Below are 22,803 nucleotides of genomic sequence, written 5' to 3' on the forward strand. Positions count from 1 at the left end.
GCTGCCTGAGTACATGCCTAGCATCTTGGATGGGTATGTACAGGTCCACCGACAGGAATTCTGGGCCCCAGGGCCAGGGCCGTCCTTAGGTGGGTGGGGCCTGGGGTGGAATTGATGAGCCCATCACTTCCGGGACATCCCTTCACTTGTGGGACCGACCCCGTGCCAGCCCATGGGGCCCAGCCCCGGAGTGGTCGTGCGTGCCTAGGAGTCCTGTGGCCCACCTGGGTGATTTAAAAGGGCTCGGGGCTCCTGGCGGCCGCCACCACGGGAGCATCGGCAGCCAGGGCCCCCCAGGCCCTTTTAAGTCACCCGGGCTCCTAGGCATTTGCCCCCTTTGCATCCCCACCCCCATCAGCGGGCCTGGATATGTACTTGGAGTGGCTAGCCCACACCACTGCAGCTACGCTCTTTTAGGGTGCTAGCTCTACCAAAGGTAGTGTGGGTATGTCTCCTCCAGCTGGAATGTACCCCTCCTCCGCCAAGGGCAGACATACCCACAGAGCGATTGGATCAGCAGTTGATGAGTGGTGCTAACTTGAGCTCTAGTCTGTTGTTGCATTCCCACTGCATTACTAGGATCCTTCTAGTAACTGTTCCAATGAAGACTAGCCCTGAGGAACAGAAATAATGGACACAATCTGTGCAAAAGTATTGGACTCTTCATTTTTCAAAGGGTCTGATGACTGCTGAGTTTTGGTGAATTACTTTTTACCACTAGGGATGTCAGCAGTTTCTGGTACCATTAAATATCAATACACCTAGAAATATGACAGGAACCTCTTGAAATCTGCATTAGTTTCCTTTTGTTCATATAGCCATGTCTTTTTCTGTGGCTAATGTAACTAAATATTAACACAGCAGAATAGGGTTTGAGACATGCAAACCAGATGTACAGTAAATCTTTATGTAAAGCCAGATACTGACAAAAGACATTCATTTGATTGGGGCTTGTGTGCTAGCCAGGCTTGGAGTTACTTACTTAGAAAGAAGAGTGACAGTTATACTGATAAAGGTGATTAATCATTATTCCTTCCTGTAAAACAATTCTATTCAGTTAATCTGAAAACCAGCTCCTAACAGATAGTATCTTCGACCAACAAGCATAGCAGGACAAAAAGAAAAGGATTTAGGAGGTATTATAGTTTGGTACATTTGAGAATGAGCCTGGTTCTTTTCTCAGGTATGCTGAGAATCAGGAATAACACCACTGGAGTGTCACCGGCGTAAAATTTGTGTAACGTCAGACTCAGTTCTGAACAAACAGCTGATATAGATAAGTGATACCTTAAATATATTAACAGATTCAGTTTTATAAAGCTACAATATGCAGGAAGTCATACAAGCTTACAGGCTCCAAACACGCATTTTAAAAGGTTAATAAGGCAAGTACGCCTGCAGTCAGACCAATTTGCACTGTAATCCCACCAGCCCTCACTAACTCCACATCAGACCAGGTCAGTACCTGGTTACGGATATGTCTGCACTGTTATAAAAAACTCATGGATCTGAATCTTAGAGCCTGGATCAGCTGACTCGGGCTTGCAGGGCTCAGGCTGCAGGGCTATTAAATTGCAGTGTCTATGTTTGGACTTGGGCTAGATCCTGGGCTCTGAGACTGTCCCACCTCCCAGGGTCTCAGAGCTTGGGCTCCAATTTTGTAACCTCGCAGCCTGAGTTTCATGAGCCTAAGTCAACTGACCTAGGCCAACCATGCCGCAGGCCTTTCTAGTGCAGTGTAGACATACCCTAAAAGATCTTCAAGCTACTAGCAGGAAAACATATTAGTGATTTAGAAGGAGGTGCTTTTCCCTTTGTGTCAGTAATGAATTGATGTCCAAGCCTGGTGTTGGGGGAGCTGTCCACTTGCAGGTGCAGTCTTTAATGGTAAAATGGTCTGGATCTCTGCTTTATCCAAAAGACCCCTGGGTACTTTTTGTGATAGCTGGGATGATAATCCTAGCATCCTGCCAAAATTCCAGCTCAAGTAATTACATTATGTCACCCTACATTTTCTGTTTTCAAATGAATAAGATATTCTTCACTTTCTGTTCTAAATAGTTGACTAATTGACTTGTGCCATCATAACAACTGCTGTATTCAGTGTTGCATGGAATGACCCCCTGTACATTTCCTGTTACGCACCAGTTCATGGAAAATATTGGATAATGTTGCCAAGCATTAGCATGAACCTGGAGCCATTCATGGATCAGGTTCTAAAAAATGGATTGAAATCTAGTATTCATCTCTTCAGGAGTAATTATTTTATTTTAAAAAATGTCATTCCTGCGCAGTGGAATTCAAGAGGTGCTGGAGCACAAAAGTTATGTTTAGAAGCAAGCATCGCACATATTTTCTTTCTATGTAACCTATTTAAATACACACATTTCATTCCAGTCACACTTTACAGACATTAACATTTACTTTTAAAAGTTAAGCTACTAGAATTAGAACTCAGGAGTTCTTGACTCCCACGCCTGTGCTTAAATCACTGGACTCCCTCTTTCACAGTGACTAATGAAGGCCTTTCCTTGCCCCAGTACTCCATGAAACATACACCGGATATTGCTGATATAACGAGAGAGAGAATCCCAGGATTTTCCCACTTCTTAGAGGTCATATGTTATCTGTGCTCCTTTATGAAAACAATTTGGTTGAAATATGCTGAATGTAAAATTTTCACTCATACCCCATTAATTATATTTAGGGCCAGAGTCTCAGCTGATGTCAATAGAGCTGTGTTGATTTACTTCAGGTTCAGTAGGGTTACACTGGTTTACACAAGTTGAGGATCTAGTACATAGTCTCTAAAGCCAGGGCTGTAACCAGGGTGGGGTGAGCGGGGTAGCTGCCCAGGCTGAAAGCCGTGAGGGTAGGAAAATGGGGCAGAGAAACGAAGGGGAAAAACTAGTAGGGAGTACAAATATGCTTGCTTGCCCGCGGTGCTAAAATGCCTAGTTACAGCTCTGTCTAAATCTGTAATCATCATGCTCTATGGCTGTGTTTCAAATGTTTGTTTTTCTCTCCAGGATCATCTACCTACACATGAAATGTGCTAAATACAATAAAATGTGTTGAGTCACAAGCACGGAGACTTAATCTGAATTCTTTTCCTGGAGGAGCTGGTTGTCCATAGAAATGGCTTCCTATGGGAATGAGATAGAAAGATGGAACCTCAAGCAAGCTGGCAGAATTGCAGAACTGTTGGAGCCAGTGGCCTCACCTGATTATAGAAACAGGCTCTCGCCACTTAAATCCATCAGCAGCATAGACCACCTCTTAGACTCTGCTTACAGCTCTTTCTCTGGTGGCTCAAATGTTCCAGAATATCAGTCTCCATCATATTATAATGAAAACTATTGTGTGCCCTTAGAGCAATTGCCATATATGGACTCGGAATATGTAAGAGGAATTTATAATCCTAATGCAAAAAACTCTGATCCTAAACCCACACATCAACACAAGTCACTGGAGCTGAGTAGTCATGACAACTCGGACAATACTGGGCTCAGTGGACAATACAGAAGCACTCCTACCCATGGGACTTTATATCAGTCACCATCACCTCTGGCTTTACCCCCTCATCCACCATCACCACCAGCACGACTTCATAGCTATAAAGCTACCAGAAATTTTGAAAATACAAGAGGGAAATCTAATTCTGGAAATCATTTTAACTATAGTGTGCAACTAGCTACTTGTGCTCAGGATATTAGCAATGTCCTTCTCCCCTCTGATTCAGGGACAAACTGGGTATCCAGGTCGAAGAATGAGGGGCTAATGACCGAGGAAAGCGAAGAGCGGGATCCATCCCAAGATGGCACAAAGCAAAACAAGCCTCATGTTTTCATCAGACCCTCTTCTATTATTTTTCAAGAATATTTAAAGTCTGATTCTTTGGCTAAGACCTCAAATCTTTTCTGTACTCAGAATTCAGTCCAAGCTTATAAAATTCCTGAAGAGATGAACTCTAAGTCCTCTCATCCACTGCATACCAACCTCTGTGCTGTTAATGATACACAAGAGAACAAACAGTATCTTTTTGCCTGTGGTGTACACAAACCACCCTTTAGAGAAGCAGATTTGCCAAGCAGAGTCTCAGAATCCAGCCAACAAGAGGGACAGTTTCCCTGCATTCAGTGCCCAGGCTGGACTGAAGAGTATTCAAACTTGGATCAGGATGTATTGGAGAGTAGCTCAGACTTAAAATACATGGACTGTCCTCTTCCAAATGAAGATGTGTCTGAGAAACTGAACAGCCCTGAGGACAAGAATCGGTGCTCCGGCTCCAAAGAAGAAAACAGGAACGATGTTTGGGAACTACTTCTCAATCAACATATCAAAATGCAGAAATCACCACTGTCCGACTGCTTGGATGGTGTAGAAACAGAGCCTACTCACCATGGGGAATTGGATTTTGGAAATAAGCAATTTTCTGACAGTGCTGACCAAACATCTTATTACAGACCAAACAATGACTCCCCATCCCAATTTCTAAATGGACTCCAGAGAGAAACACAAGCTAACAATAGCGGTCCTGACCTTAGCATGAACCCAAAGGAAGAGGACATCCTAAATCCTGTTCATCATAGAAAACACCAACTTCAGTTTCAAAAGAAGCTTGAAAGGAAGCCTCAGGATGATCCTGCCAGTGAAAAGATAAACAGGCAGACAACTCCGCTCCTTTATTACCTTTCTGGTGGGAAAAACACCAACATTCTGAGTCACAAAAATCACACTCAGCAAGATGAAGACTCAGCGAGTTTGCCTAAGACCTCTCCAAGGAGCAATCGCCCTGTTTCTGCACAACCTATAGAGATACAAAGAGAAATTAACCAGCTTCAAAAGAACAAACACCACCTTCAGTGCACAGGGGATGATACCATTAATGAGACTGGTGATGTAATTCTGGGGAGCTCTGCTTCATCAGTGGATGAGAGTTTCAAGAATGATTACAGGGAAAAACTTAAAGTTGCTCAGAGAAAGGTCCTGAGAGAAACATCTTTCAAAAGAAAGGATTTACAGATGAGTTTGCCCATAAGGCTGAAGCAGAAACCCTCCAAAAGACCTTCAATTGAACATCTCAGATCGTTGTCCTTATCCAGTGCAAATGAGGATGCTAAGTTGATTCCTCCTCCCAAGTCTCTGGAAAATAGCAGCAAAGATGAAGAAACAAAGAAGCCACAAGCTGCTCGAATAGGAGGAAGAAAAAGGATAACAGAAGAACAAAAGAAATTGTGCTATTCTGAACCCGAGAAGCTCAATAAACTGGAGGATCAGCAAGATCAGGGTGTATCATGGAGGGAAGAAAGCACAGGGGTCAAGTCGGATGAAATTAATGAACAAGATGCAATGGCAGGCAGAAGAAAGATTCTGGAAAACTGCGGGAGTGCGCTTGCCAGTTCCAATCTCTCCAAGACCGAGTTGAAGCAAATCCAGCATATTGCGCTTATTGAATACATGGAACGAAAGATTGCACAAAGGCCCGCTAGCGCTCTGCACAAACCACCCCTGCAGAAGAGGCCTTCCAATGCTAAGAGGCTTCCTGAGGGCAAGACTTCCAACCCAGATATTAGCAGAAAGACCCAAAAGAATGAGATAATTTGCCAATTTCTCTCTCCAGAAAGAATTCCAGAACCCTCCCCTGCTTTAATTGCCACAGGGATCAGGACCAATAGACACAGTCCTAGTTCTTCTGCTACTGAGACAGTACATTCAAAACCCAAGTCTGCTGTCAGGGAAACAGATGGAAACTGCACCGGCAAATGTGCTTCAGCTGAAAATCTTCAATCTGGGGCTTCTGCATTCAGCAAAGATCGAGAACGATCAAAATCATCTCCTTCTCCTGCACAGGTAAGAAAGATATTATAAGGTAATTTATGGTTTGGGGCCAGACTGTGAACCCTTTTCTTATACTGATGAGTAGTTGCTCACATGAGTAGTCTCATTGCTCACCAATGGAAGTAAGGAATTAATAATCTGACCCTTAGTGAGCTATAGCCTGTTCTTGTAACCTGGAAGACAAAAAATTAGGATGCTGTGTTTGTCATTCTATAGGAAACATCACAGTTGTTTGCAAACCGTATGTGCATACCTCCCTTGGAGTTTGGTTGGAGGAATAGATTAGAAGAGAGAACATACAATTCATTGTTTGGAGTTCTAAAAGCAATGTTTTAAATGTTTTAAAATATTATGTTTAATTAATGACAATAATGGTTGTTAATTATTGGCATGCATAGTGCTTTGCAGACAAACTGTAGATTTTCATTTTTTAATGGAAAACAAATTGCTAATAAGTATGCCTGGAGGTTGAAAACTTAAGTGCATTGCCATGATAAAAGCTTTTACATGCTAAGTATTACATATTCTTTCAGGGACAAACAAACAGGGCAGGTAGAAATTCATCTGAAAACTCCACAAGGATAGATTTCTGGATTTTGAGCCTGATTTGACCATTGAGAGAGGAATTTGGGTGGGCTGCCAAGGAGGTAGGGGGTAGCCTGAAACCTGCTGTATCCCAAGTGTCCATGAGGAAACCAGAAGAAACTTTTTTCTCCTGGGTAAGTCTTTTGAGGGAACACCTTTTAAGTGGTTTTTGGCCTGAAAAGCAAAGCCATATATAGAAATCCATGGGTTTCAGTTGACAGAATTAGTGCAAATATTTTATTTATGTATGTATTTATTTATGTTTGTCTGTCTATTTTGGCTCTTATGAAGTCTTTCTTCCCATACCTGAGTTTCACTTTTGACTTTTTTAATTGAACCCAGATGTTCAAAGTAAAACTCAGCAGAAACTACTGAGCGTGGTCTAGTTATACATTGCAACTGTGCATCCTTCCCAATTTTCTCAAATCTCACACCCAGCCACTTTAAAAAACGGAAAATAGCTAAACAGATACTTTTGGATAGTTACCCTGATGAAATTAGATTTCCTGCTTTTCTCAGGTAGAAGTAATTCATGGACACTGCAGACTGGCACAGGATGAATATGTGTTCATCGCTGTTTATTTAGCAATCTGTTTTATAGGACTGAGATTTCTGTTTCCTAGGTTGGTGGCTCTCCACTTGGTAGAAGAGAGAGAACCTTCCATGGATCTATCTCTTCTCATAATACAACTTCCCACACACTACTTAGATCTCAAAATTACTCATTCTGGGATAGCAAGAAGGTCTCTGGGCTACTTATGCTACCACAATTAGGAAAATAAAACAGTGGTTCTCATCCGATACCTCAGATACTGTCGTGAAGAGCATGTGATGTAGATATTTACATATATAGAACAACACTGCTTTGCTACCAATGGTCAGCTCACTATACACCATAAAAGACTACAATGCTGAGTCTTTATGAATGGTTCCTTTTGCCCTTGCTCTTGACACAACAGCCTTGAGTTTAAATAATACAATGATGTGACTTCTGGCAAACACTAACACTTTAGAAGCCTGCTGGAACAAGTAAAATTGGCCATTCGCTTTATTTCCTACATGCACAGCGAACATTGTCCCCGTGTCCGGGCAGAAATATGCACCTTTCAGTGCCAGAATTTGGAGGACAATACATGTCAATATTTCTGTAAAAGAAAGATAAGGAAAATAAACAGAGGCAAAAGGGAAAGAGAAGAGAGTCTTTTCTGCCATTAGCGTCTTCTAGCTAATGGAACTGCCACTGAGATAAGAAACTCTCGCCAACGATGCCTATTTTCAGAACTGTAGACAAGCAAAGGTAGAGTCAATATTTTGCTCCTGTATTGCTAATATTCACCTGCCATGCTGATAGACAATCTATCTGATCATTCAACCTCATGTTCCCATGGCTGTAGCTTTGAATTTTTCAAACCATGAGCATGTTAGAGCTTAGCCTTGTGAAGAGTAACCCAGAACAATACCTGTGAAAGCCATGAATGTCTGGGTTACTTCTGGGTTGGAGGATAGACTAGATTCTCTGATAAGCAGAGGGGATTGATACACAGTTGAGAAGAACATGTAGATAATTAGTCTAGTATGTGCCTAATTGACTGCCTCCTAGCCTGGAAAACCCCATCAATTTTGGATAGTTTGGGGATAATAGAATAAATTTGATTATGATGTATCTATCTGTAGGATACCACTCACTGTAGTGTCCAAGTGTCAGTAATAACCACTATTATACACTGGGATGAGTTGGACAACTCACTAGAAGTCCCTTCCAATCCAAAAGATTCTATGATTCAACAACCATGAAACACATTACTGACTGTCAGGGCTTCATTAGATTGTGGGGCACGGTTGAGCACTGTGTAACATGTCTCTGCTTAGGCATGTAAAATGTACCTTCATTGATACTTCTCCTGTCATGGAGAAATGCTGATAAAATCCCAATTTTGTCTGTAAATCTAGGAGTCCTAACAAACATATTTTTCTAAGGGGAAAAAAACTGATGCTAACTTGGGAGAGAATGATGGGAATGACATGACTGAAAGGAAACAAACACTTAAAATGCTTAGTAAACTGCTTCCTGAGCTATTGTTGAGTTTCCACCTTAGTAGGCGTGGGGAGGTGCTGAGTACACAAAAACAATAAGAATTTGACAATGCTGCTCAAGTTAAGTCTTCTGCATTTTCAGGACCTTCATAGATGTACAACTTTCCTGGCATCATCTGTTCAAGGTTGTGAAAACTATCCCATCATCCCCAGGTAAGGTTGTGAGAACGACTCCACCCTCCCCAGATGAACAATGCTTTAGAAATGTTTTCAAACACTAGTGGGAAACTACATTAACTATGTTTCTTTGCAATACAGTAAATTCAATGTGATGTTAATTTTTATGCCCTACAGTATGATTGATTCGTAACTGAAGTCTGTTGTTTCCTAATTTTTTTGGAAGTACAGGTCCTGCCAATGTTGGAAACAAACTTGTGCTAGCTAGCAACAACAGTGTTTAAACACAGTTGTTGCTAGCAGGGTTCCAGAACTTTTTCCCTGACAAGCATGCACAAGGATTAGAAAGGTGTTATTAAACCATGCTTTAGCCTAATCCCCACCGAGATAGCCACATGGCTACTAACAAACATATTTAATCTGTCATCTCTCTTATGGCTTTGTTACAGAATTTTAGTTTAGTTCTCAGGCGTAAAATAGAATTAAATAAACCCCTGGTCATATGGCCCTTGTCTACATTGAAGTGTTGGGTTTTTTGTTGTTTTTTGGTGAACACCTCTCACCATTGCTGTAGAACCAGTGCAGCTCTACTAGTGCTAACAACTGTTGAGAATGCTAATGTAGCTCAGAGCAGGGTAGGATGCTCCTCCTGCTATTTACAACCATAGAGATGCACCAGTGCTAAAGCAACAGTGGGAGAATTTCTGAAAATCCTGAATGTAGACAGAGCCACTCTGTTAGACAAGAGCTAGTAAAACCCTGCTCCCATCATCAGGGCTGGTTCCAGGCACCAGCGCAGCAGGCAGGTGCTTGGGGCAGCATGTCCGGCTCTTTGGCGGCGGGTCCCTCAGTCCCTTTCGGAGGGAAGGACCTGCTGCCGAAGAATGAAGCGGCGGCGGTAAAGCTGCCGCTGAAGTGCTGCCGATAGCAGCTTTTTTTTTCTTCCCCGCCGCTTGGGGCGGTAAAAATGCTGGAGCTGGCTCTGCCCATCAGCCATGTTTAGAGACAGCTGTTTCTAGCATGGCTTTAGTCCTAGTGTGGACAGGGCCTAAGTGTAGAGACTTCTCATTAAGTCACCTGTGAAGTAGTCTGATATATGAATCCATAAACTTCTGTAGCCCCTCAGACTGACACTGGTACCATATAATTCACAGTGCTTCAACTGAAACCTGACACATCAACTCGAGGAGGCTCTCCAATACAAATAAAATGCAGTGTCGCGTTTTCAGCGAGGAAGCGCTGTCATATTAGGGTGGATATTCACAAAAGACATGGAGAGCATCATCGTGGCCTTAATAATTGCCAAAGTAGGGGGAAATCTATCTCAAAACTTGTAAATGTAGAGTCTGATCCTGAAGCCAGTGAGGTAGTAGGCCCTCAGCACTCCTTGGGCCCAAAATGTACAAAATACTATTTAGAGATTTTAATCTTTATAAAGATCACAGGTGAAATCATGCTTAGTTCAGAGACAAAAGGACTGCAGACATTAAAAGCACTGCTTATTTTCAAAGCATTCCCCTTATATTAGCTATTCCTTACAACACCTCTGAGGTACAGAAGTGATGTTCTCTCTGTTTTATAAGTGGGGAGACCAAAGCACAGAGGTGGTTAGACTTAACCAGTGCCTCAAAAGGATTCAGTGGCAGAGAAATCTGGAGTTTGATCCCCCAGCTCTGTGCTCTTCCCTCCGTTCCATACTACCCCTCAGTCTGAGGTTTTTTTAATGGAGGTTGTGAGGGATCACAAGGGTGCTGTGGGTAATCAGTTAGTTAATATTTGTACAATTCTTTGGAGATGCAAAGTGCTATGCACATGCCAAATTGTTGTTGTTGGCTAATCCTGAGGTCCTAATCCATCTTTCAATCTGTCCTAACCTCATTATGGGGAGTTTTATCTGAGTGAAAACAAAGTAAGGACCACAGGATTTAGCCCTTTATTATGCATCTGACTGTAGGGAAATACACTTCAGAACAGCTGTCTTTATTCTGCTTTTTATTTACCCTTCTTTTATTTAGCCTTTGTGCTGCCTACCTGGCGACGACGGCTGAAATAATGATATCTTATTTCCAAGCTACACAGATCCAAAGGGGAGGGACGGGGGTTGCTTTTTTAGAAATGTTGGTTAAAGGCAGCAACTCCGTGCGTTTGCCACCAGGGACTGCTGTAGCAGCGCAGAAAAGGCAGTGTTGCCTGGGAGCCTGCTCTGAAATGCTGAATCACTTGCAACCTCCACATGATGTCAGTTAGCCAGGCATAATACAGCCATTGCCCCACAGGGATGCATCTGACATCTAAAGGCTTTTACCTGAGGAGAGATCACTTCAGGGCCTGCTCCTGAGAAGTGTGGAGCTTTAGTGGGAGTCACAGGTGCTCAGTACTTCTCTGGTTCTTCTCACCCTACAATCCCACATCCTTAGAGTAGGGTTATTTATTCCCCAAATCAGTTTCTTTCCTTTTAGGTAGCTTTAAAAATCATTTTTGCCTCTTTGTGGAACAAAAACAAAAGTATAAAATGTACAACAAAATATGCATGAAAAGGGCTGGAATTCTTTACAGTAAAAGACTCCATATTGCAAACCATCATAGCTTCAGTTCTTTTCTCACTTGAGTGCATAGCTCCACCATCTGATCTCTGCCAAAAACAGCACCTAAAGGGTAGGCCAGACCTGTCCACAGAAGAACAACATAGAGATCCTGTCAGAATGCTTAAAGCATTGAGTTTATATATATTTTAAATAAATATTTACGTAGAAAAGCTCTTAGTATTTTAACCCTGTATCGCTTGCCCAGAAGAATTGGGAGAGGAACAATCAATTCTTGCTTCAACAACAAAAATGACACCGAAAACTGCTTGTTAATACCCACCATTAGGACTCCCATTGTTTTGGCCATTCTAAGTAGCAGGGCTGCTTGATATAGGGTAGCCTGTCTCAGCAGGCCTTCAGTGGTCTGTCTGAGATTCCTGATTCAGGCGGAGCAGCTTCACATTAGCAGGTCATTTTTGATGCAACTAGAAGTGTGGGTGAGTCCATGTATGGTCACAAACATTTCACAGGTGATGTCTTAATACAGGGCAAGTGAATATGGGAGAGAAGGGAAAACCTGTAGGGACCGATTTTGCTGGCTATTAATGCAGGTGACTGTAACTTCAGGTTTCATTGTCCTACATTTATAGAGGAAGCCATAGCCTCCTACTGTACAATAATCTCTCCCTTTACCTCCCAACCCACCAAGTTCTGCTACTGTGCAACATAATACTGTAGAAAGAACAGGAGTACTTGTGGCACCTTAAAGACTTAAGGTGCCACAAGTACTCCTGTTCTTTTTGCGGATACAGACTAACACGGCTGCTACTCTGAAACCTGTCATAATACTGTAGCTGTGTTCCGCGGAACTCTGGTGGCAAATGCAAACTTGTCAGGGAAATTGGTGCAGATTTACTGTTTGGCTATTAATTGCTCCAAAATATGGGAGCAGAGTAGCTTGCAGGCCTCACATATGTGCCTTTACTATTGGTTGGAGAGTTCCAGTTGTCCCAGTTGTGTATTGTGTTAATGCAACACTGATCCTGCTGTCATGAAGGATCTCATTTCCCCCAGACAGGGATTGGCTAACTTCAAGGCGTTTATCCAGAAGTTACCCAGGTTCTGGTAACCATTCTAGTCTGTAATCCCATTTGAAGTTGTTTTTTCCCCAATTATTGTTACCCATTACCTACCACTTTCTCCTCGTAATAATTTACCCTGCAGTCCAGATCTCACTGTTGGAATTTTGTCAGTCAGGCCCAAGGAGTCTCTGACATGTCTACAGTGCTTTTCTTAGGGTTTGTCTCCACAGAGACTTAGTGCACGGCAACCCAGGTGGTGAAAATACAGTGCACTAGTCTGCTGCACACTACATGGAGTACATCAAAGTGCATGGTGGAATTTTCAGTGTGTGCCAGCAGGGTCCACATAGCTGTAAATTTACACCCCAGCTTGCTGTGTGCTACGTCGCCATGTAAACGCATTCTTAGGTTGTGGACAAAAGGGATGAAGTAATTGTGCCATCCCTCATGATGCTGTCTCAATATGAGATCATGCTGAGTCACAATACAACAGCATCACACTGATACAATGCCAGGCTGTCACTATTTTGTGGCGCTCTTCAACCCTGATTGACAAAATGATTTTTCCAGCAATTGAGTATCATTGGTGGACTTAAACTACAAGTGCCAGCTCAAGGTCATGTGAGGTTTGTATTTTACCTGCACTAAATAGTTCCATATAATAAATAAAATGCCTCCAAATGGTGGCATTAGCAATTAGCTAATGTGAAATATGATTTGAAATTTTAGCTTCCCATCAAAGAATGAAGTCGACTTGGCAGAGGAAAAAGACTGCGTGAGAGATGAAAAGCAGCGAGTCTGCACAGCCAGAGGAAGGGGAAAGTCTATGGAAGAAATTGGAATTTCAGAAACTGTAAGACTTTCATTGTTGAGCCAAAGCACAGATCAGCTTCATCACATGAAAAGCCTGCACATCTTGCCAGTGCCTGGACTTGAACGTGGTAAAAACAGCTCAGCTGCAAACCATCAAAGTGATCTGCACGGCACCAAGTCTGTATCAGGAAATCTGCCCAGACAAACAAATACTGAAGACACTGTGGGGCTCGAGAGATCAGATACAATGGTCCAAACACTTGAAAGGCTTCCTAGCACAACAAAGCCCTATGGCATTTCCTTAGGTACTGAAAATCTACCCCCATGGTGTGTATCCTCCCTGGGCACATTGCAATCTCCACTATTACATTCAGAGTCTCCTCTTCACTCTCCACTGGCCCTATCTTCTGTGGAAGAAGACAATGTTTTCTTCAATGACTCCGTCACTAATGGCTTAGAAATAACGTCAAAGCCTTCTTGTCTCTATGGACAAAGTGATACTTTAGTTTCAAGGACAGACATGCCGGAATCTCTCCCGACTGCATTGTCTTTGCAAGTTGCCTTGGAGGGAAAGCAAAGTAAAGCAGAACAAAAAGCCAGGTAACCTTTCTATTCCTGAATTATTGCTCTGTGTGAATAATTTGACATGTGATCTTCAAAATAATCACAGGTACAAAACCATACCAAGCAGAAAGGCACAGAGATATTGCCTCCTGTCCTACCTCTACAGCCTTCCTCCGTGCTCCCTCTTCATAAGACTCCATTCAGTTATCACCGATTTTTAGATAGAGGAAAAAATAGTCACTGTGAAAAAGCCACTGTATATAATAAACTCATTAAGAAATCTGAATGGCCAGAGATCCAGATAGTTTGGCCATTTACACACTTGCTAATTTGTGCAATAATGAACCATGAATTTGGTAATTCCATGTGCAGATATCATGATCACTTGGATGTACAATAACATGCATACACAAAACACACACCGTAATTGCACAAGCAAACTGGCTGCATAAACTACACAGGTTTTGTGTGTTCATCCGTGCACTTAAGTTGTTACCAAATCTGGATTTAAAGTACTTTAAAAAGATGGCTGTGGTTATTCTATATAGTAAATGCAGTATGACTACAATGATTTATTCCCTATAGTCAGTAGCTTCTGCCATCAAAGCTTCTGTTTGAAGTGCTGCATCAAAGCCCAAAATTTTAGGAGGAAACCAGCACAAAAGGAGAAGCCTTGACACCTGGGACTGCTGACTGAATGGATTAAATACATGTTTCGCTTTTATCTCTAAAACAAGTGTTACCCCCACACAAACCCCTCCCCCCCCCCCAAAGCAGCAGCAACCCACAAAACCTCAATAGCTGAATGTACCAGGATCTACTGCAGCGTACCTCTGGTTTCCCTCTTCAGTCCCCTTAAAACTCCCACACACCCTCCTCCCCCTCGGCTGAGGTTTAGTATATAATAGAGTTCAAAATAATCCTCACAATAAAGCCCATCTCCCCAACCCAAACATTTATCCTCAGCTCTGGCCCTTCTACCACACAGAGCTCTTTTCCTATTATATCCCACTCTGCCCCTCAGGAAGTCCTCATTCTTGGCCCTTCTCAGCAGGAGCACAGCCTTCTGGCCCTGGAGTCCTCCTTCTGTCAGGATCTCCCCTGTTCTGAGGGAGAAGGCAGCGTATATACTGCCTGCTTTCAGCAGGGCTGGCTCCAGGGTTTTTGCTGCCCCATGCAGCAAAAAAATAAAAAAAAAAGTCGATTGCGATCAGCTCTACCGCCGCCGCTCCAGTCTTTGGCAGCAATTCGGCAGCTGGTCCTTCGTTCTGTCAGGGAGGGACCGGCCGCTGAATTGCTGCCAAAGAGCCAGACGTGCCGCCTCTCTCCGTTGGCCGCCCCAAGCACCTGCTTGCTGGGCTGGTGCCTGGAGCCAGCCCTGGCTTTCAGAGAGCTCCTCCTAGTTGGCTGGGAGGGAGGGGAGCCCTGCTCCACCCTACACTACAGGGCTCCTGATCCCAGGCCCTTAAAGGGACAGTGTCCTGGGTTTTTCCTCCCATCCAACTACTAATTCCCCATTACTGCTTTGACCATTTCCTGAGCCTTTGTTTCATTGTTTCTGGAACAGGGTTTTCTTGCCCCTTTCAGGTTTAAAGGGCCAGCATGCTCAGGTACACTGAACAATTTCCCCTTTGCCTAATGCCTTCTGCTTCCATATCTGTATTTTGCCCATTTAAAAAGAGAAAAATATTAAACGGTCAGCTGTTATACCTTTCTTTTAATAAAGATTTAAAAAATGAGTGTTATTTGTGAAGAACAGAATGAGGGAGTGGCTACCTAACCTCAGATGATACTTCCTGGGTTATGTCCAAATAAATCTGTTAGTCTTTAAGGTGCCACAAGGACTCCTCATTGTTTTTGTTGATACAGACTAACACGGCTGCCACTCTGAAACCTGTTTCCTAGGTTAGAGGGCACTTGCTGTAGAAATAAACAGAAGGAACACAGTAAAGTTTCTTCCAATCACAATATTGTAGCTGGGTCACAAAAACTGTTATGGAGAAAATACTTGGGGGTCGGGGGGAGGTTCCCTTCACTATAGAGGGCAAAGTCTAATCCTGATTTTCTGAACTCTGGTGAATCAAACCTCTGGATAAGTTCAGTTATGTCTCTTGAGGCTGCACTGTTTGAAGGGCCGTTCCAATTACAAGAGCAGATCTCCATTGCCAGTCAGTTCCTGTGGCATTTAGGAGCTGAGGAAAGCAACAGCACTACAGAGCCTAAGAGGACAGCAGGAATTTAGCTCCAACCCTGTGGTGCTGGGCACTCAGCTGAACTGCAGCTCTCAGATATTTACATATCAAGTTTTACAAAGCTTTCAGATTTCTCAAAGGCATTAGTAAAATTGGGGGTGTTTTACATGTGCCTGCAAAACTATTCTGAATGGACCAAATTTCTAGCTGATGACATTGTGAGAACAAAGCAACAAAAGTGCTCTGAAGGAAAAACCATACTCAACTAAATGCATCATCAATATAGCTGTTGGGAATGTACATCCTCGTTGAGCTCCTAAGAAAGGTGGGGAATGGGGTTGGGCTCCTAATGTGGGGGGAGGGATAGCTCAGTGGTTTGAGCATTGGCCTGCTAAATCTAGGGTTGTGAGTTCAATCCTTGAGGGGGCTATTTAGGGAACTGGGGTTTAAAAAAAAAAAAGTCTGGGAATTTGGCCTGCTTTGAGCAGGGGATTAGACTAGATGATCTCCTGCAGTCCCTTCCAACCCTGATATTCTATGATTCTATGTATGGTACAGTGAAGAGACTCCACCTTCTTAACCCTCATATTAGGGGAGGGCAATGAAATCCCAGTAATAGTGCTGGGACAAGGTTAAAGGAGTTGTGGTGGCTGATAGCAGCCCTCCACCAGGTGGTGCTAATTAAAAATGACCTGCACTGGACAAGTTATTGCAGATGGTTCCCAGATGTGTTACTCAACAAAGTGGTGCCCTAGTTCAACCACATTCCTGGTATTTTGTCTGTCTTCCTGTGGCGTCTGGCACAATATGATAGCAAGCAGTGCTGCAATGGCTCTGCTTACTTGTGTATTATGCCTTCATCTCAAGGTGTCAGTGTACAACAGGGTTTTTAAATGTTTTCAAAGTAGATGTAATTCAAAGGGATGGAGCTGGAAATGAGAGACTGCAGATTAAGTGAGGACCCCAGAAATGTGAGGGCCTGTGCAGTTGCACATTTAGCACATATCTAGCATTGGCCCTGCCCTCCGGCCCATAAGCAAAGTGAGCACTTATCACAGATTCAGAAGCTCTGAAACTTTGAAAAAGGCAGCCATGAAAATGTCAATGTCCTGATCTGCCAGAACTTCTGGTGGAGCAGTGAATGTCCACAGTGAATGCAACTTCTTTCTTCTTTCCTGTAGACTCCAGATTCCTGAGAAAGATGAATCCAGTCTTGGGGGTAGGAATGAGGAGAATAAAGACAGTAACACAGTTGTGAATTCATGTTGTCCAGATGTCAAGGAACTAACTCCTGAAATCCCTATTCTGTTCCCCAGAAGAGGAGGCAATGAAGAGACTCAGGTGGAAAAAGAATGTAGAGTAAAATCTCTGCCTGGCAATGCTTCAAAGGGATCCCCCCGGCAGCAACGAGAAGCAAATGATATTGCACTTTCCCAGGAAAAAATAAATTGCCACACAGCATCATCAGCTCAGTCCGAGCAAGGAGATAAAATCAGTAGTTCATCCTTAAATGAAAAAGCAGCGTACAACAGCCAGAATCGTGTCCTGCCAGAAAAGGAGACAGACTTTCCTAAAAGGAGACACAAATCCCCTGAAGACCAGAGATATGAAGAACTTGTTATGGAGATCATTGCCAAAGACAATTCTCTGGCTGATATCCTCATCCCTCATCCTACCAGGAAAACTGCTCTAGACCTCCTGGAGGGCCTTTTTCCTGTTAACATTTCAGTGTCTGACCGATCACACAGGAAAAAGGGAGCTAGGATGAGAGAAGAGGTGCAGCCTGTCCTGGAAAACGAGTAAGTCGTTGGAGATTACATATTCCTTTGTGTCTCAATGTCTATTTGTCTCATGCGTTCTCTGGAGCTAAGAACGCCTGTGGATTCTGTTTTTTTAAATAAGCAACAAATTCTGTGGCCCATCTTCTGGTTGGCACACCAAGGACAGACAGTCTAAGGAAATAGTAAGAAAGGGAGGTAGAATTCTGACTGGGAAATAGGGCCCTGAATAGCTATGCTAGTGCCCTGGTTGGCTTCCTTTTGTGTATCACATGCAATGTGCCAGACGGGAAATGTTTTCATGAGAGATCCCAAAGTAGTTCTGGAGTTATTAGAAGGGAACATGATCATTCTTGGCTGTCAGAAATCTTATGCTCCAGATATTTTCAAAGGTTAGACACATCCCTGCTTGGGGGGGGGGGAATGATTCTGGATAGTCTAGAAACACATGTGAATAGGATTCACATTGTTCATGAAGTAGGCTCTAAACATTTGTTAACATATTTATTTTCTGCTTCAGTAGCAAGAAAAGTATTGACGGTCCAACAGAACCATGTGCTGAAGCTGAACACAGCGCAGGTCAGAGTACAGAAGATCCCAGTTCTAACATGAACCAAATCCTGATTAAGAACAGAGAGGGCTCAAATGACCTTGATGACATCACTTCCAAGAAAGTAGGTACATGAATGTGAAAAGGACTGTGTGGGTTTCTTTACAGTAACTAAGATATCATCAGACATTTGGTACGTGTAGTGTTAGAGGAAAGCACTTTTATCAACGTACTTTAACACAATATCGTTACTTCAAAGTGCGTAGAGACTTTCTGGGTGAAATTCATCTTTATTATAACTCCATTTAAAGTCATGATGAATTTGGTATATTGATTGTAACTGGTGTTGTCTAAATTCTGTCCTGTTTTATTCATCTGCCAAAGACATCCACTGTGGGAGCGATCAGGGATAGACTCTGAGCTGAACGCTTCCTTGCAAAACTAGCTGCTGTGCACTAGCTGATTCACAATTGTACAGTATTTGAGACCAGATCTGAACTCTACATTTATGACATCTGGCAGTCTAAGTGAAAGATGATCTTTACATTCAGAGAACTGGCAGCAGTTTCTGTTGATCGCATCGGCCTATTGGCTTTCACATGTGCAGAGAGAAAAAGATAAGCTTAGACTATGATTCCTAAAGCAGAAATACTGTGCTTCTTTAAAAATAACCCACATCACTCTTCAAAAGAATTAAGCTTGTTAGTTGTAGAAATGTGGCCAAATTAATTATAATCTGCCTACTTAAAATTCTTCCTTCAGTGGATGTGGTGGTATTCTTCCCTCCGCACTGTTTGGCAGCTGCTCCCTTCTATGTCAGAGTTGGCTGAATTTCAGTGAAAGTTGGTGTGATCCTTCTCCCACTCTCATCTCTGAGCCTTCTTTCATGCTGCCCACTGTGCATGGAACACCTTCCCCAAATCTGTTAACCAACCTACCTCCCTTGCCTCATTCAAAGCCCCACCCCCCAATTCAGTTCTGTTATGTTGACAACAGGAAGTGAGTTGAATTAGCTTTTAATGGAACCATCACACCATGTCCATGTCTTACTGAGTAACCACATGATCTTAATAATATAACCCTTCTCCTCCTCCCCCTTCCCTTTTTTGCCAGTTAATTACCCTTGCCAGGTATGTTATGCAAACTCTTTGGCTTTACTGAGGCAACTACCAGACATTCATTCTTGGGGGTGAAAATAATAATAATAATATAGTTTATAAAGTCATTGGAACTTGTTTGTAACTGTCTTCTGTACAGGCTTGAAAGTATTAAAAAAAAAGTTTAAAATCTGGAGGAGACAATCTGTGGAAAAAGCCAGTGTCTATAAGCAGTTTGGATTCTGGGAGTTAGTAACAAAGTTTCCAATGTTTTTATTTCCCCTGCAGAAGGAACTTATTTCTAGCATTCAGTCAAAACTGCAGACCCTCTGGGAAGAAAGGAACCTTGTCCTATCCGAAATCAAGGAGTACGTTCTGCGTGGTAAAGAGCTAGAGGCAATGGTACAAGATGTCTGCAAGCCCAACGAGTATGAGCGCTACCTGATGTTCATTGGTGATCTGGAAAAGGTAGTGAGCCTGCTGCTCTGTTTGTCCAGCCGCCTCGCTCGAGTCCAAAATGCCATGAGGAAAATCAATGAGAATACAGATGCTGAGGAGAAGGTGAGTCACAAGAGGCTTGGAGATTTAGCTGCTTTATTTCTTTCACACTTATCTTTCAAGATAGACCTTCACGGGACCCATTTCTGTCTCAGAACTGTAGAGTTCTGCATAAAATTAGACCCAGATCTGAACCATGGCTGGCTTTGCCAGTAGTAGTTAGCAGATAAAGAGTGAGCCTCACACAAACGATAATTGCTCAGTGGAGGAAAAATTAGGCTTCTACCTTCAGCAGAAGTGCAAGGTGGCGATAGGAACAGGTGAGCACTGTGTAGATGCTGAACTACAGTTGTGGGTTTTGAAACTGTCAGTATATGGGACTGATGATCTGGGAAGCCACTTAAATGTCTCCTGTTGGTGTAGAACAAAAACCTGTATTCCAGATATTTTCCACTGAGGAGCATTTCTTCTGAGTTTGGAAAGCCTATTTAACACAATGGCCTTGTCTTCACTAGGGGGGGAAAGTGTGTTCCTAACTGGAGGTGAAAGGTCTTTAACTCAACCTGCTAACTCATGTGAATTCCACAAATTGCGTTGTCTTCAATAGGAATTTAACTTATGTTAGCTAACTCGAGTTAGGAACACAGCTTTTTTTTCATAGCATAGACAAAGCCATTATGTCCTAAGAATGATATTTTTTCTGCTATCCTTGTTATATAAAGACATATCCCTTTCTACAATATCATCCACATTGCTGATTCCCAAATGAGGAACAAGTTGAACACAGAGTTCCTCTGTGATCTTAACTCCATGAGCAGTGCTGCTCCTTTTCTACAGAGCTTTGTATTCTTGTGTATCATTTTCCTTTACATTATCAAATACCTACAATCAATCCATATTCAGAAACTCACCATGTGATGCCTCCTGGAGATTCAGGATCAGTCTGCCCTGGAATTGAGCTCATAGTAGCAAAAGTGGTTTTAGACAATATTTTAAATTGGTTTTGGCTAACACAACTTAAAACAAGGCAACACCTGGCCTCTGCTCCTCAGCCAAAGCACATTTAAGCTGTTAGCTGAACTGGTTGTGGATGTTCCCAGTGAACAGTTAATTTCTAGTGGGGTAGTGCCCCTAAACCCGCTACACTGAGCGCTCTTCACATTAGTTAGGGTACTTTACTCAGGACTTTGGATAAAGTGTTTTAAAGCCTTCTCTACATTATGGAATTTTTACAAAAATCTCCAATCATTCAGCTGCACAAGCTTTAGCAACGTTGGGAGCCCTTGCCTCTCGGGCTCAAACAGCCCTGTTTAGCATGGAGTTGATTAGACTTGTTCTGAGCAGGTTTAATTGATATGATACTGAAAACTGAGAACTTCCCACATTGCTAACCTTACTAAAACGGGTCCGGCTGAACTAGTGTTAGCAATGGTGGGAAATGTTCAAATTCCCTAATGTAGGCCAGGCTTAAGCAAATTAATATAAACTGTTTTAAAAGCCACCCTCGCTTAGTAGCTACTCTTCTTTAGCAGGTTACTCTCTTCCAGGTACATTAATAGTTATAGTTTATTCTTTTATATTATTACTAATAATAAACGATAATTTGTTATGAACTGACACAGTTTGGCTTTGTTGAGGCTGCAAATACAAACACTTTATGCCCTAAAGGTTTTGCAATCTACACAAGACAGATGCAGGGTAGACAGGAGATACTGAGATGATTAGGATTTTAAATATATTATTATTACTACCTTTGACTTGCTTCCTGTGGACAACATGAAAGAAGTGAATCTTGATGGGAATTGCCAGCCACCTTTACCTTGCAAGCCACAAGGGAAAGTAATTCAGTCTAGGAGAAGCCATCCAGAATCTAAAGCCACAAGGGGAAGTAATTAAGTTTAATACACTGTGGCTCCTGAATGAAGATCTAGAGTCTGTCAGAAATTATTGGTTTTCATGATGTATGCTGCTTTTGCTTTTTCCCTACTAGCAATCGTTAAATGAACGGCACAACCTCCTGTCTAGACAGCGGGAAGATGCAAAAGATCTGAAAGAAAACCTGGATCGCAGGGAAAGAGTGGTTTCTGGTATCCTTTCCAAATACCTGACTGACAAGCAACTCCAGGACTACAAACACTTTGTTCAAGTGAAGACCTCTTTACTGATTGAACAGAAAGACCTTGAGGAGCAGATTAAATTTCTTGAGGAGCAGCTGGAGAGCCTCGAGAAGAGCATCTTACTCTGATGCACAGCAACAGGCCACCCGCTTTCAGGAATGGAGGATTTGGGCATTGTGTTGGAACTCCGTACATATTCACCGCATTGCTGCTAAGACATGAACATGGATCAGTTTGATGAATTCATATTAGTGTCGATAAGTGCTTAGATGGTCTAGGGACATGTTGGAAGGGTTCTTCTCTTTGGATGAGCTGAATGACAAAATCTTACAGTATGTAGCAGATTGCATCTTGAAACTGACTGATGAGACATGTCACCCTTATTAATTTGACATTTTCCCTTCTCCCTGTCATCTGCCCGTCTGTTTCCAGACTGACATCATCTCAATAAAAGAATCATAAAAATATTTCCTCTTTGTGGGTGGGTTGAATATTCAAAATAAGAAATTATGTGGGTGTTTGAATTGTGAATTAAACACAGGATAAACAACTCCAGAGCACACTGCCATGGGCCACTTAGTGAAATTCCTCTGACAATGTAATGATAGCTGTCCCCGGTTAATATCTAGGAGTGACATGTAATAATGGAACATACTGTCACGGGAAAAACACTGAGCTCTTTTCATCGGCAATAATCCTCCTGGCCTTTTGTGACTTTGCAGCTGTAGAATGCAATGGCTATTTCATCTGAATCTGGGTGAGATGTTCAACAGAAAACTCATGAGGGCTGCAGGAAGAGCTGTGGGCATGGGTTCCCGCAGGCCACAGGGAAGTATTTAGGGGTGAAGTTGACATAAAGGGATGCTCTCAAAGAGGGTAAATCCAAAAATTGCATCTACCCGAGCTATCTGCAAAGTCCATGCAATGCTTCCTAGGTGACTATTTTTCAA

The 22,803-nt window shown here is 42.6% G+C and overlaps 1 protein-coding gene across 6 annotated transcripts in view; it reads left to right on the forward strand.

Moving 5' to 3' along the window:
* The window catches only part of SHROOM1 (shroom family member 1), a 71,914-nt gene extending 49,594 nt beyond the window's left edge, over window positions 1-22,320 (forward strand). For 2 of the 6 annotated variants that reach the window (XM_045026680.1, XM_045026681.1), the window contains exons 3-9: window positions 3,030-5,853; window positions 8,603-8,673; window positions 12,974-13,657; window positions 16,995-17,612; window positions 18,112-18,265; window positions 19,527-19,799; window positions 21,727-22,320. In XM_045026680.1, coding sequence (XP_044882615.1) covers window positions 3,139-5,853; window positions 8,603-8,673; window positions 12,974-13,657; window positions 16,995-17,612; window positions 18,112-18,265; window positions 19,527-19,799; window positions 21,727-21,981 — 4,770 coding nt within the window. In that variant the 5' untranslated portion in view covers window positions 3,030-3,138 and the 3' untranslated portion in view covers window positions 21,982-22,320. The remainder of the gene's footprint in view (window positions 1-3,029; window positions 5,854-8,602; window positions 8,674-12,973; window positions 13,658-16,994; window positions 17,613-18,111; window positions 18,266-19,526; window positions 19,800-21,726) is intronic. The other 4 variants (XM_045026682.1, XM_045026683.1, XM_045026684.1 and 1 more) reach the window with 4 other exon arrangements.
* Window positions 22,321-22,803: the final 483 nt, after the last annotated feature.

This window comes from Mauremys mutica, chromosome 8, assembly GCF_020497125.1.
Source record: "Mauremys mutica isolate MM-2020 ecotype Southern chromosome 8, ASM2049712v1, whole genome shotgun sequence".
Lineage (NCBI taxonomy): Eukaryota > Metazoa > Chordata > Testudines > Geoemydidae > Mauremys > Mauremys mutica.